The sequence below is a fragment of the Acipenser ruthenus genome, chromosome 3 (assembly GCF_902713425.1).
Source record: "Acipenser ruthenus chromosome 3, fAciRut3.2 maternal haplotype, whole genome shotgun sequence".
NCBI classification, from domain to species: domain Eukaryota; kingdom Metazoa; phylum Chordata; class Actinopteri; order Acipenseriformes; family Acipenseridae; genus Acipenser; species Acipenser ruthenus.
This window is the reverse complement of record NC_081191.1, coordinates 47,235,195-47,249,006: the sequence shown is the minus strand read 5'-3', so window position 1 is coordinate 47,249,006 and position 13,812 is coordinate 47,235,195. Positions and strand designations below refer to the sequence as shown.

At 34.9% G+C, this 13,812-nt stretch overlaps 1 protein-coding gene across 1 annotated transcript in view; it reads right to left on the bottom strand.

Annotated features, from left to right (window-relative positions):
- Positions 1-12,297, bottom strand: part of LOC117435311 (collagen alpha-6(VI) chain-like) — a 30,728-nt gene extending 18,431 nt beyond the window's left edge. The window contains exons 1-3 of the mRNA XM_059013038.1: positions 12,235-12,297; positions 6,537-6,635; positions 294-388 (exon numbers count right to left, since the gene is read on the bottom strand). Coding sequence (XP_058869021.1) covers positions 294-369 — 76 coding nt within the window. The 5' untranslated portion in view covers positions 370-388; positions 6,537-6,635; positions 12,235-12,297. The remainder of the gene's footprint in view (positions 1-293; positions 389-6,536; positions 6,636-12,234) is intronic.
- Positions 12,298-13,812: the final 1,515 nt, after the last annotated feature.

Here is a 13,812-nt window from a genome sequence, read left to right as displayed (position 1 = left end):
GAAAACATATAAAGAGAAGGGCAACAAACTTTTTTTCATTGTGTTAATAAGATAGCACTAATATCTCATACATTACAACATAGGGATTCAAGTTTCAAGAAGAAAAAAAAGTGAAAAGGGTTTAGATTTATGAACTTCAACTGCATTCAGTCAGCCAAGCTGTGAGTGTTTAACGAGATGTGGCCACATCTGTCATGATTAAAAAAAGAAAAGAAAAAAAAATGTATGATTAAGGCCAGATTTTGCATCACGTAAGAGATTAAATCACATAATTAAAACAAAAAGAACTGTACCGTTGTTCTGAGATTCATAGACTGGAATCCATGTTAAGAAAAGAACAGCAAAGAGTTTAAGCTTCTCCATTTTCATCACAAATCAACTATTGTTTCTGAAAAAAAAAAGATATTATGCACATAATAAAAAAATGCATTTCTCCCATCTCACAGTTTTTGCTCTTTCAGTTAATGTAAAAGAACAAAATATAATCAAATTGCAAAATGTGCTTTGGGCATATGCAGAGTAACCAAACAGATTTTAAAGATGCTGCTCAATCTGTGAATAGCAATTAATTGTGTGGTGTTAAAAATGGTCATCAAGTGAAATACAAACATTTTAAAATATATGTAGCCTATATATTTTTTTATTGAATGAACATACAATCAGTAAGTTATATTTATAAGACACATGTAATTGACTTATTATTTATGTATTTATGATTTACCATAAAGCTTCAAATAATTGCCGGTCTCTTACAGGCGCCCGGGCTGCTGGGAAATATGGTAAATAGATGCTGGGTCTCTTTTAACGGCGGGTTATGAATAATAATATAATCTGCGTTAGAGTCCAATTTTTACGACCCGCTTCCGACCCAGACCCGCAACCCGCTGCAACACCCTCTTCTTACCCGCGACCCGACCCGCTTTAATAAGACCTGCAACCCACAAGTTTTTGTCTTTTACCTACTGCCTGCGCTGACTGACTCTCTCATGCTCACATTCACACACAGATACAGATATCGCTACCATTCTCCACGGATTGCGTTTATACAATAGGCTATACAGCGTGGTAGCTTTTTCTAGTGGTCTGAATATATTTTAACATTGTAACATTAGCTATCTTTACTTACTTTACTGTAAAATACATGTCTATTAATTTTGTGCCACCAGTTGAAAGGGAGCTACACCTGTGCTTTCACAGAGTTTTGTGGCAATCCTTCACAAAAACATAATGACGCAACAAATCCAGTCACGTTTATTATTTTCATTAGCTATGATTCCAAAAGAATTCCACACTTGTGATTTACCTCTCGCACTATTATCCACTACATGATATAAGCTCTGCATAAACTTTTGTTTCACCTCGTCCACAGGCATTTTTAATATCACCAAGCAGACGTGATAAAAAGATCTTGCGACGTAAAAAGCGAGAACAACACCGCTTAGTCAGCTGACTCCTCCCTAATCGCCTCCTGCTTTCATGCAGGAAATACCAATACATTTAGCCTCTAATAACGTTATTTGTGGAAAGGGTTAGTACACTGAAAGGGCAGAAAACGTTTTAGGTGATTCAAATTCAGACCCGAAAGTTATTTTTTATTTTTTTTTACCGGCACCCGAACCGCAACCGCGAAAAAGTTAACATCCCGACCAGATGCATGACTCTAATTCGCGTCATACTGAATGTTCCAGCCAATCTACACAAATGGCTGTACAGCGAGCTTACCAATTTGTTTTTCAACAGCGACGAGGATGAATGATAAGAAAACTGAATTTAATTTATTTTAAGGTACACGTAATGCATAGTTTTTTTTTTAATGACGTTATTCATTTTAAAACCAGTTGTTAAGCTTTTTTGAGCGTGCTGAAATTACGCCAAATACAAACTTGTTTTCTGATAACAGGGTTGCCTTTTAGTGTATTTGTACGTGTCTTTTTGTTGTTGTTTTGTATTAACAGTATTTCGTGCATTTGAGTCTTGCAATGCATATTCGCATTTTGCTCCTTTTCCAGCATTCTTATTTATCAGTGTACAAGTTAGAAAAACAAATTAGTCACTTTTGCTTTGATTTTGTGATAAAACTGGTACTTGTAGTGATTTTATTGTTAATCTTAAAATCATTTTTTCATATTAACATAGTATTTCATGAGGTTGTTTTGCAATGAAGATTCGTTGCTGGTTAATTTTTCATCGATTGTCCATGCCTACCAATGTACACGTTTTGACGGTGAACAACAATAAAAATAATATGTGTTAATAAAGATGATACTTATTGCTTTTATTCGTTCTTCTGCTTGTTCATTTTCCAACGTTTTGCATATCATTGTTTACCTATATATATATATATATATATATATATATATATATATATATATATATATATATATATATATAATGCACACACTTTCGTTTATACTTGGGGGTGTACAATACAAACTGTTATTACCCACTGACTTTGTCAATTCGTGAATTTGTCAATTGGTCAATTTGTCCAGCAATTAGTCCATAAATTTGTCAATTCATACAGTAATTCATAAACGTATTTGTTAATTCATCTAATAATTCATTAATTAATTTGTAATTCATTAATATGAAAGGCTGTACGGACCTGCAAATTTCCAATCAACCAGACAAACTTCCAACTGTCAATCTCGCACTGTGCGAAAAAAATGCAACCTTTCTAGCCAATGGGAGCACACACTAATATTTTAATTAACGAAAATCCAGCCTCAGTCAAAACTGATTCAGCCAATAATATTTAGAAGGGCATTTCAAAAGATATTCTATTTAACAAGATACTCGCCTCCGCTGATTTGCAATGAAGACTTCCGTCTCACTGCGCGCAAAGCATTGTGGTATATAGAGAGTTAGGCAAAACAATTATCAAAATCGCGAAATGGTTCTTTTTGTCGGTCATTGACAATATATAGTTATTCTCAAAGCTGTTTATTCCAAGTTGTCATTAGCACAATAATAATAATAAAAAATAAATAAAGTTACCAAACAAGAAATGAATAGTGCTTTGTGAACAGTAAATACCTTTGAGAATCTAGCCCATTTTGTCCTATTAAAATAAAGAGACCAATTGCATCCTGACAATAACCACTGGGGTCTCCAGGATAAAAAGGGTTCAAACATAAGTTTTGATTCACCTTGTAAGGTTTGGTTTCAGCTAAAAAATCTTCAGGTAGTTTCAATCAAAATAATTTTATTCAGGAAATCAGAAGTAATACAACAGTGATCACAGGTCTCAGCTGATGGTATGCTGAGCTGCTGTGGTACAGAGATGGTGTGTCTGAGCTGGCATCAGTGTAGATGTTAGTTTCTGAGCTGAGCTTTCATGGCATCAGAGATGTTGGCTTTTTTTCTGAGCCGGCATGGCACAGAGATGTTTCTTAGTAAATAAATTACTTCGTACAGCACAGATATACAGCTAGCTTACGTAATTTCCTTGACCAAATTTGGTCTTATTTCTCTAGCGTGATGCATAGTGTGAACACATTAATAGTTAACATCTGCGTTTCTTCTTCACTTCTCCAATGTCAGCAGAAACCCAGATAACAAGAAGTTACGTTTAAGAACAATTATATGAATTTTTTCACAATTCTCACAGGCAGCAAAGTGCTATACCCATGCATCACAAGGTCAAACGACAAGGCTGGTGACCGTAAACTGCTGATGTGCACCAGCTATCTACAGCTTAATTTTAAGAGTTCATTAACCCTGTGTTGATTCAGAGCGTACATTAAAAAGGAAAATCACACAATGTTTGCAGACAGTTTCAATGATTACCATTTAAAGGGGCAACATAAGCAAGGGGTTTCATAATGGAAAGGAACAAACAGCTCATGAAACAAAGAACTTGTGCAATTTAACTGGAAAAACCTAGTGTTCCATTTGTATAATGTGTTATTAGGTGTGACACTACCTAAAGTTACAGTGTGTCACTTTTAACAAAAGTAAGTAGTTTTAGAACCAGTTTTAATTGGTTTGATTATCGTTTATATAGACTCAAAACAGCTTTCTAAGCAGAAACAATGTATGCGAAAAGAAAAGTGTTATTATCACAGCTGCACTCTGAATTATGTAAAGCCAGTCACTCCAAAATGGTTGTATTTCAGGCCATGTGCCAAGCTACAGAGCTACAAGGTCAGGGCAATACATATACAGGTGTTTCAAAAGGCTTACAACCTAGAACTTTAAAAAATCTATATTTAACATAATTTAGATCTTTTCTTTTACACCATGCAATCAAACAAACTACAAAATGATATCGCAAAAGTCTACCAGAAGCCCTAAAAGTAGTACAGTATTTCATGTTTGATTTTGAAATGTCATCATTTTCAATTTTTGTCAGTTTTTCATTAAGTTTATTTAGCAGACGCCTTTATCCAAGGCGGCTTACAGAGACTAGGGTGTGTGAACTATGCATCAGTTGCAGAGTCACTTACAATTACATCTCACCAGAAAGACAGAGCACAAGGAGGTCAAGTGACTTGCTCAGGGTCACACAATGAGTCAGTGGCTGAGGTGGGATTTGAACCGGGGACCTCCAGGTTACAAGCCCTTTTCTTTAACCACTGGACCACACAGCCTCCTTATATGGAAAACTAAAGAGGTATCTAATTCTATATGTTAACGTAACATCATACAGCAGGATTCATTTGACTCTATGAAGCAAACTTAGTTAATTCTATAGGGTGATGCAAAACCTTGGGCCAAACCTTTGGTGGGGGGGTTCAAAACAGTGTGGAGTAGTGGTTAGGGCTCTGGACTTTTGATCGGAGGGTTGTGGGTTCAATCCCAGGTGGGGGACACTGCTGTTGTACCCTTGAGCAAGGTACTTTACCTAGATTGCTCCAGTAAAAACCCAACTGTATAAATGGGTAATTGCATGTAAAAAATAATGTGATATCTTGTAACAATTATAAGTCGCCCTGGATAAGGGTGTCTACTAAGAAATGAATAATAATAATGAACAAATTGGTATGTAGCATTGATTCTGGCATTTTCAATCAGTCGTTGTGCCTATTTCATTATTAAATAATCATGCTAATGTGATTTACAAAATGATGCTGATTTACGAAATAATGTTAATATCTTAACAAGCAATGCTTCTTAGAACTATTTATTTTGTTTGCGTGGGAATTTAAAAGGAAATCCATGTTCATTGTCATAATTTATCAGAAGTTAATTTGCACTTGGAAAAGAAGGGTTTTAATTAATGAAAAAGTATAGAACTCACCATGAAATAGTATTTAAGTTGCACTCAAATCACAGCAGCACCATGCATATGCATTTGTGCAGGTGATATGTGATGCATCATATAACATCTGGAACGTATGTGCAAATTTCCCTGGCTCCTGTCATGACTTACATTTTGACACAATCCGTTGTGTTTAATTATTTCAGAGACCCAATATACCAGATGACATATTAGTAGGTCAGTATTGTAAGACTACCTAGATAATTCAATATTTGTAGTTATAAAAATATTTTAGCCTTTTCTATATGAATGAGATTTATCCGTTTGTTTTAACCATTTGTAACCTTACGGAACGTTTGTTGTATTGCTAAAATAATATACTGTTATTTGCACCCAGTGTAATGTTACTACCAAGAAACTATCAATGCAACTGGATACGTACATTATATGACAACAGACTTAACACCTGTGTCTAATCCACACACGAATGAAGAACAGGCATACAATGGGTCTCCCAGAACCACTAGGAATGTGATCGAGCGGACCTTTAGTTTATTAAAAATGAGGTTTTGGTGCCTTGACAAACCAGGGTCAGGGGCGCTGGGGCCAGGGAGGGCAGAGGGGTCATGGCCTCCCCCACTTTTAAAAGATTGTAAAATGCACATTAAAAGAGTTGTATATACTAAGCTGTGGCTTCGATTTTTACACATGCCAGATAATCGTTTAATATGTGAAGTGTTCTAAATAAATGTACATTCTGGATGACAAAATGCACAATTTTAAATGATGTTTACAAATTTTACACAAAACAGATATTCCCATTATATTTTTTAGGTTTCATTTGGCTGCTGCTCATTGGTGGGAGAGCTGTCTCCCTGTACGCTTGTTTTCATAACAGCGAATTATGCCTCCATTTGTTTTTCTTGATCTCGTTAGCATGCATTTTGATTAACGAGTTCCCCTTATCTAGTCGTTGAGACAGGAAGTGATGAACGTGACCTGCGACAATTAAACTTTTTAACGAGAAATTTAACAGCCTCTTCTACTCAATTTGAAAGCATTATCGGATTGATTTTATTAACAGATTTTGTTTAAAAATAATTTGCTAATAAAGCTGTTATACCGTGAGTTTGATACAATAATGCTGATGTTTGACCCCCCCCCCCCCCCCCCACCACTGTCTCACAAAACCAGCCTCTAAATCTTTCTCCATGGCCATGTTTGTGAATGATTTTAAAGATAAATCAGACAGGAAAAATAAGAGTATATGACTTGAAACCAGTGTTAGATAAATACATGTGTCTTTATATAAAAATGTAATGCACAACCTTACCTCATTCTAGCTAAAAATAATCATTACTGTTGAACTTGGCTTCCAGTTTGAAAAGGATGAAGCTGGACTCGTCCAGATATTCTCAGTAACAGCCAAACCCTAATTAGTAAAATAGAAAATAATGTTATTAGAAAGCACAGGTGTAAATGTTCTAATCAGCCACCATTAACAAACAAATACAAAATAAACACTGTGGCATTGGAGAGTACAATTAATAGAAACAAATCAAATCATAGAGCTTAAAGGAATGAGCTTTGGATAGGATGAAAGAACTACATCTATGTGGCCTAACAGAAAGAACTTTTTTTTTTATTGAAGTCTTGACAAAGTTAAACCCTAAACAATCATTTAAGTGCCAGACAGAAACCTGGATCAAAGGACCCAGTTGGAAAGTAAGTGTTGACAGAGGGCGGGAGACACTTCTTCACACAGTGGTGATGGTATGGAATGGGTTACCGTGCATGTTGTTGAAATTGTTTGGCGATTTTGTAATGTGACTCATATACACTGGGGACCTGAGACCATCAGTCTGATTTCACTAGACAGGAAAGGCATGAAAAGGGCTTGGATTACATTGCTGTTCAATAATACTGTATAAATATTTTAAGAAATGAATTTTAAAAAATCAGATCAGTATGCTACCATATAAGAGGTACTATATAAACAGGTCACTTGAGAAAAATGTTAATTTAATGCAGGGGGAGTAATTATTTTCCATTCAGCTGTATGTATTGGTTTTATTATCTTCATTTTCATATAACAGTCTTAAAAAAATGGTTGCATTTACTATTCATGACATGGGCCAGTCCATACTGCCTGAAATTAAGGGCCAGAATCAGACCTGCGGTCAATTATAATTACAATTACAAATATAGCTGCAAGCAGTAATGACCAGGGTCCAAGCGTCAGACCATGCGACCTATCACCGTATTTCACACGTGGCATAGTAGTCCATTGGCCTCTATTAATATTTGTAGTATATTGTAACATATATGGGTTACTATATGTGTACCACAGTAACCATTACCATATCTGCACTATAAGGAGTTATAAGCAAGTTTTATACAAGCAAATATGTGCAAATTGACCATAGCTCAAATTTGATTGACTCGCGGCAGCCATGTTTTTTTTATGTAGCGACTTGCTTTGAACAAACTTGATAGACAACCTTGCCAAGGCTATGTATGCAAAGTTTTGATTCAATTGGCATAACGGTTTCAGAGAAGAAGTAATTTGAATATTTTCAACAAATTCACTATGGCCGCCAAACTACTACTAGGAAAAAATGTATAGAATATTGTGAAAATTAACAGAGTTGAAAGGTCACACTGATCATAATTTATATTGAATCGGAAATCATAAATAAATGGGCCAGACAACAAGACCTATAGACATGGAAAACATAATTGAATCTGCGAATGATAAGACACTATAAATATTTTCTTTTACCGAACAAATCAGAATGTAAGCCATGAGGGGAGTATGTGCACCAAGTTTCAGATCTCGGATGATTACGGTTTCAGAGAAGAAGATTTTTGAAAATTGGCAATTTTTTGTGAACAATTCAATATGGCTGCCAAACCATGTGACCTATGACCTTCGTTTTCACTGTGACACAACTTCCCATAAGCCTCTACCACCCTACCAAGTTTTGTGACTTTTCGTGCAACGGTGTTGACTTTACAGACATTTGAAAATGTTGGCGGAATAATAAAAATAATAACTAGAGTTGCAAGCAACTTTACGGCTTCATAGTTTTTATCGTGAAATTCATGTGACCAATCAGCTTCATTCAATTGTGGGCATTATTGTCCACAGTAGGCCTGTAGAACTCTGTGAATTTTGAAGAGTTTACATGCAGCGGTGTTCATGTTACAGGTCGTGTAAAGATTTAAGCAAAATGTTACTATTGCCCATCTCTGAGCAATGAAATCCATCTAGTGGTGAGCAACATTTTTTTAATAGAGCATCTATGTGTTCCTATATGTGTTCCATAACAACCATGACCCTATCTGCACTCTTTAAGGAGTTATAGGCAGTGTTATAGTCAGTTTTGTACGCTGATGATGTCATACAGCGTGGCCGTCATGTTTTTTACTGTAGCAACTTCCCTTGAACAAGTGTAAAATGTAACCATACTGAGATCGTTAATTCAAATTATTGCTTCAATCGGATAAGCGGTTTCCAAGAAGATGTTTGTTTGTTAATTATATTACGGTTTGTACAGTATTTTTATGACATTATCCAACGTGACCACCAAACCACAGAACCAATCAGCTTCTTATGAACAACAGTTAATCTTTGACTATCCCTCAACATGTATAGCAAGTTTCAGAACTCTGCAATAAGTGATTTTTGATACGTAGACGTTTTAACAATCTCAGCAAAATGCAATATGATTGCCGAACCATGTGACCTACGACAATTGACAATTCCCATAGGCATCTACCAACCTACCAAATTTCCTAAGGTTTTGAGCAACTTTTGGCAGAAGAGAAAATCATAATAAAAATCCTTACAAGAACAATAGGTTTCGTTGCTTGGACCCCTAATTACAGCAGAATTGTTTGCTGAAATTGCAATTACAATTACAATGCTATTTTGTTCAATTACAATTACACTAAAAAGTAACATAAATAGCTCCACACATTAACATATATATTTATATATGTATATACAGAAACATACTACATAACGTTTTTTCAAACAAATGGGGTCACTAAGTGTTTGAAAATACGAGATAAATGTTCGCTCAATGTAAAACACAACATGGAACTGTGAAGGATTAAGCTTGGAAAGGTGTGTACTTGAACTGTAAAATATCTTGTTGGCATCATTTATCCTGTTATTACTTTTAAATCCTTAAGATTTGGAGATGATCCAGTGGCACAGATTTGTTCCGATCAATATGAATTACTTTTAATCCTACTTGATACTTTCTGACGATCCTTGGAGATACTCAGAAAAGTGAAACAATCCCTTAGATGTACTAAGCACCTGTTATACAGTCTTCATGCAAAATAAATAGTATGTGGCAGGACAGCGTCACTGGCCAGGCTGTTAGGACCAGGAAGGGAGACTGAGACACAAAAAGCTTGCAGGTTCAAAGCGCTAATGCACATTTTAATTATAAAACAAATAATAAACAAACACTGGAACAAAACAAATGCCACAGTGGCCAAAATAAACATTTAAACAAAGCAAGACAGACACTTTATAGACAACACAAAATGGACACAAACAAAACACATTAATAAAGAAAACGGCACAAGCAGGGTGGGACAAATCACTTTGTATGCTGGTGGCCATTTGGCCACTAGCTTTCAAAACTTGGTGACCAAGTGAACTTTCATAGTAGCCAACATTTTCAAATGGGGACAATATGAGGAGACATGTATATTTTGCCCACTCATTGCTTTTGCATGCTTTGTTTTCATGTAATGGGTGTTTTTTATCTTTAAATAGTGGGAGGGGACCTATATACAATCGATGTGCCAGGTAACTAACTCCATACAATTTCAAGGAAACTGTACTCTGTACATAAAATGACAGGGAAATTTATGCATTAAAATATGCCAGGGAACATATACATTAAATGCCAGGGAAGTATTTTCTTTGTGCATAAAAGGCCATTGAGTGAAGTATATACATAAAATGCCAGGAAATAGTACTATATTAATCAAATCCTTATTTTTCAGTTACTGTTCTAGAAAGCTGGCTAAAATCTCCTTATCTTCTGTTACAATCAAATTTTCATGGAGTTGGCAGATGTGGATTTTCCAAATCCAAAGGCAAATAGATTTGACTGTCACTTCAGTTTTTTTGATATTTTATTTACAGTGAGCGATCCATGCCTCTTTTATACAGCTGTGCCGGGACTCGATTGCTTGTTAATCATTCAATCGAGTCCAGGCATAGTCTGCACGTGAACCGATTTGGCAGGGAAAATACTTACTCCTTCCCTGCCGACCTAAAACAACAGTGCTTAAATACATGCATTTAAATAATAATAAGACTACACAAACACAAAATAAAACAAAACACGCATAGGGGCGGGGTGTACCGCTGTTTAGTGAATGAGGCCCAAGATATTTTAACAGTGAGCATTTGTATTGTGTTGCTGTGCACGAGACAGCTGAGAGCTCCAGTCTGAACTGTGGCGTGAGCAGAGGGGTGTGGCCACTGGACTGCATGTTCTGTTTGTGTGTGTGTGTGTGAGTGTTCTGTGATTGGTTGTTTATGTTCTGTTGTTAGGCACACTGGACCTGCAGGGCGGTGCTAGTAGCCTTCATCCTAGCCTGCAAAAGGAGGCTCACAGAACTGTTCAGTGAAGCGCACCATCGAGTCTGTGACATGAACAACACCTGAGAGGGGAAATAACTGTATGTGGGGGCTCTGATTGGCTGAGAGTCAATAACAATGTATCTGTTCATGTTTATCTGTTCAGTGTATCTGTTCAACTCTACCAAACGGGAGTTTACCTACTTTTTTATTTACCACGACACCACTGTACTGTATGAAATCAACAGTTTATCAGCTCAAACCCAATGCAATTCAAGAGGTCTATATGAGTCTACGCTAAAAGTTTGGAGAATAATTTTTTGTGTGATGCAGTTTTCTTGCAAATAATAACACAGATCCACAACATTTTATTAATCTTGGTTAAAAGTAGCAAGTACGGCTGTCTGTTTATGAAAGCTTGATTTACTTCACAAATATAAAATCAGGTGTTTTGTTAGCAAGTTTTGGATTGCAGAATGTCTGCTCTACAAATGGTCTAATGAGTAAAGACTCTACTGACATTTTAGCAAATTTAATCAAGATGACAATATAGTGAGTTATTGTCACAGCCTAATGAATTTAGTTGATTCCTTTATCTGCGTGCTTCTGAAAATTCTGCAAGATGCACATATGCCCTCTGTGTATATGCAGAATGAATACTAAATTAAATTGGCAACATAAATACATTAAAATTGTTTAACCAATTTTCTTGAAGGTTATACAAAAATGATTTGAGTGCAATGCTTTTGTAATTATTCGTATTATGTAGTATTGGTACAGAAATATAATGTACAAAGCCTAAACTATATTTTAGCTCCTAATTGGGCTCATTGTGGCTAAACACATATATAAAGATTTCATCAAAACACAGACACAAATAACAAAATTAAGAAAATGGAAAATATTTACATAAAAAGTAATAATATGCATTCGCCAATACCCACTTCTAATATGTTGTACAAACACACTGCCACTGCATACCTACACTAAATGTTGTCATTCTATTTTTTATTCTAGAACTTGTATACATCATTATATTAAATAATAATAATAATAATAATAATAATAATAATAATAATAATAATAATAATAATAATAATAACAACAGCAAAGGGGTTCAAACTTGCACTGGAGCAAAACCTTCAGCTTTTATTTTCATAGCAATATATCACCAAAATATATATTTCAATATAGTCACCCAGAGGATGACCAAAAAAAACTTAAATGCAACACTGAAAAAAGATTCTACTAAGAAAGTTACTTTACTTCCCCTAAGCATTGAAATGCCAGATGCTGTTAAAATAACCTTTAAAATACAAGAAATAATGTAGATATTGTAGATAAAGTAATCAGATATTGCCACTGCTAATTATAGAAGAACAATCAATCACAAAACAATGTTGTCCATGGAACTTACCAAGCTGTTGATTATTGCAGACTGCTCTTACCGGTCAACTGGTTAGCTTCAAGTGAATTTAAATACTTTAAGCCACTCCTTTAAATGAAAATGCAAAGCCTCCTTTTCCAGTAAACCATGTATTTCCCAGGAACATATCTCTATGTATTTCACTTTTAATCTAGATCATATAGAGATATATTGTTGTTATTGTATTGTTTTTGTATGGTGATGAAATGTGCTAAATCTGCAGCTGTAGCAGCAAATGAGATTGACGCTCTCTTCCATTATAAAAAGAGAAGAGATATTATAATCAGTGGCAATAAATATATATTGGACAACAAGAACTAATAAACAGCTCATGAACTCTTTAACACAGACACAGATTTAAAAAAAAAAGATATTTAAGTAGGGGCGTCATTTCAAGTGTGCTGTGCTTTTTCAACTACATTCTTATTCTTAAAATAAATTATATAAAATGTGTGGTGCAAGTATTTTTAAAGCACGGCACTGGTTCCACTGAGTTTCATTTTATGGTAATAAAGAACTATATGATGATCATTTCTTGTTGACGTCACGCATAATAAAAAGGCAAGATTAATTTTTATGGCTGAGTTTGCAATGGCTAGATAAGATATTAGAAGAATCATTTAAAATGTAATTTTTCATCTCAAAATCCCAGCATCACCATAACTTTATAATAGATGTAGCTGAACACATTACATCGTAGTACTCAGAAGAATACATACATGTGAAAAACTATTTATGAAATGTTTCCCCTGTTCTCAATTTGCATGAAATGGTGTGTTAACTTAATGTTTTAGTTATGCAAACAGTAATCCCCTTAAAGTGTATTAAGTATGTGCTATAAATACGTGTTTTACTTTTTTGTCCACATCAAGCAATAAAATAAACTGTGCCTGTGCAAATAAATTTGCATGCGCGCTAACTATAATTGCGACAGTTTTCTTCCGATTACACTATTTGGCATAACACCGGGACCTTTCTAAAGGTAGGGTGGTCAAACTTATTTTTAAAATCTAAATGGATTTTTATTAATCACTTTTAACCTAACTTAAAGATATCTGAAACAAAAACTATTTTTTATTAAACCATTAAAAAGCCCTTTAATGAGCAAAAATCGGCTCATTATTTAACCAGAAGTCTACCTTTGATTGACTGTGCATGGTGAACTAACTTTGAGTTTCAATTGTTAAAAAAATAAAAGGGATTATATTAAAATAACATCACAATTCAAGTAAAAAATGTACGAGTGGTGTATTTTTTCTTTAAATAGCAAAAGCTATAAGTGCTTCTAAAAACAGTTTCTTACTGTAAACCGCCCCTCAAAAGTGGGAGGCACCCACTGAGCAGCTGCTTCTGTACTGCAGTAAAACGTGTAGGAGTCATTTTAACACGAGAAACGCAAGGTTTATGCTACTACCTAGAACCGCCAGCAGTCATTTTGACGGGTACATTTTAAACAGCTTCGATATGAAAATGAAACACAAACATCGTATTTAAATGAAAAAATAAATATAAAAGCTTTATTTTCAAAATTAGCACATAAAAATGAAAAAATGAAAAATGAAAAACTAT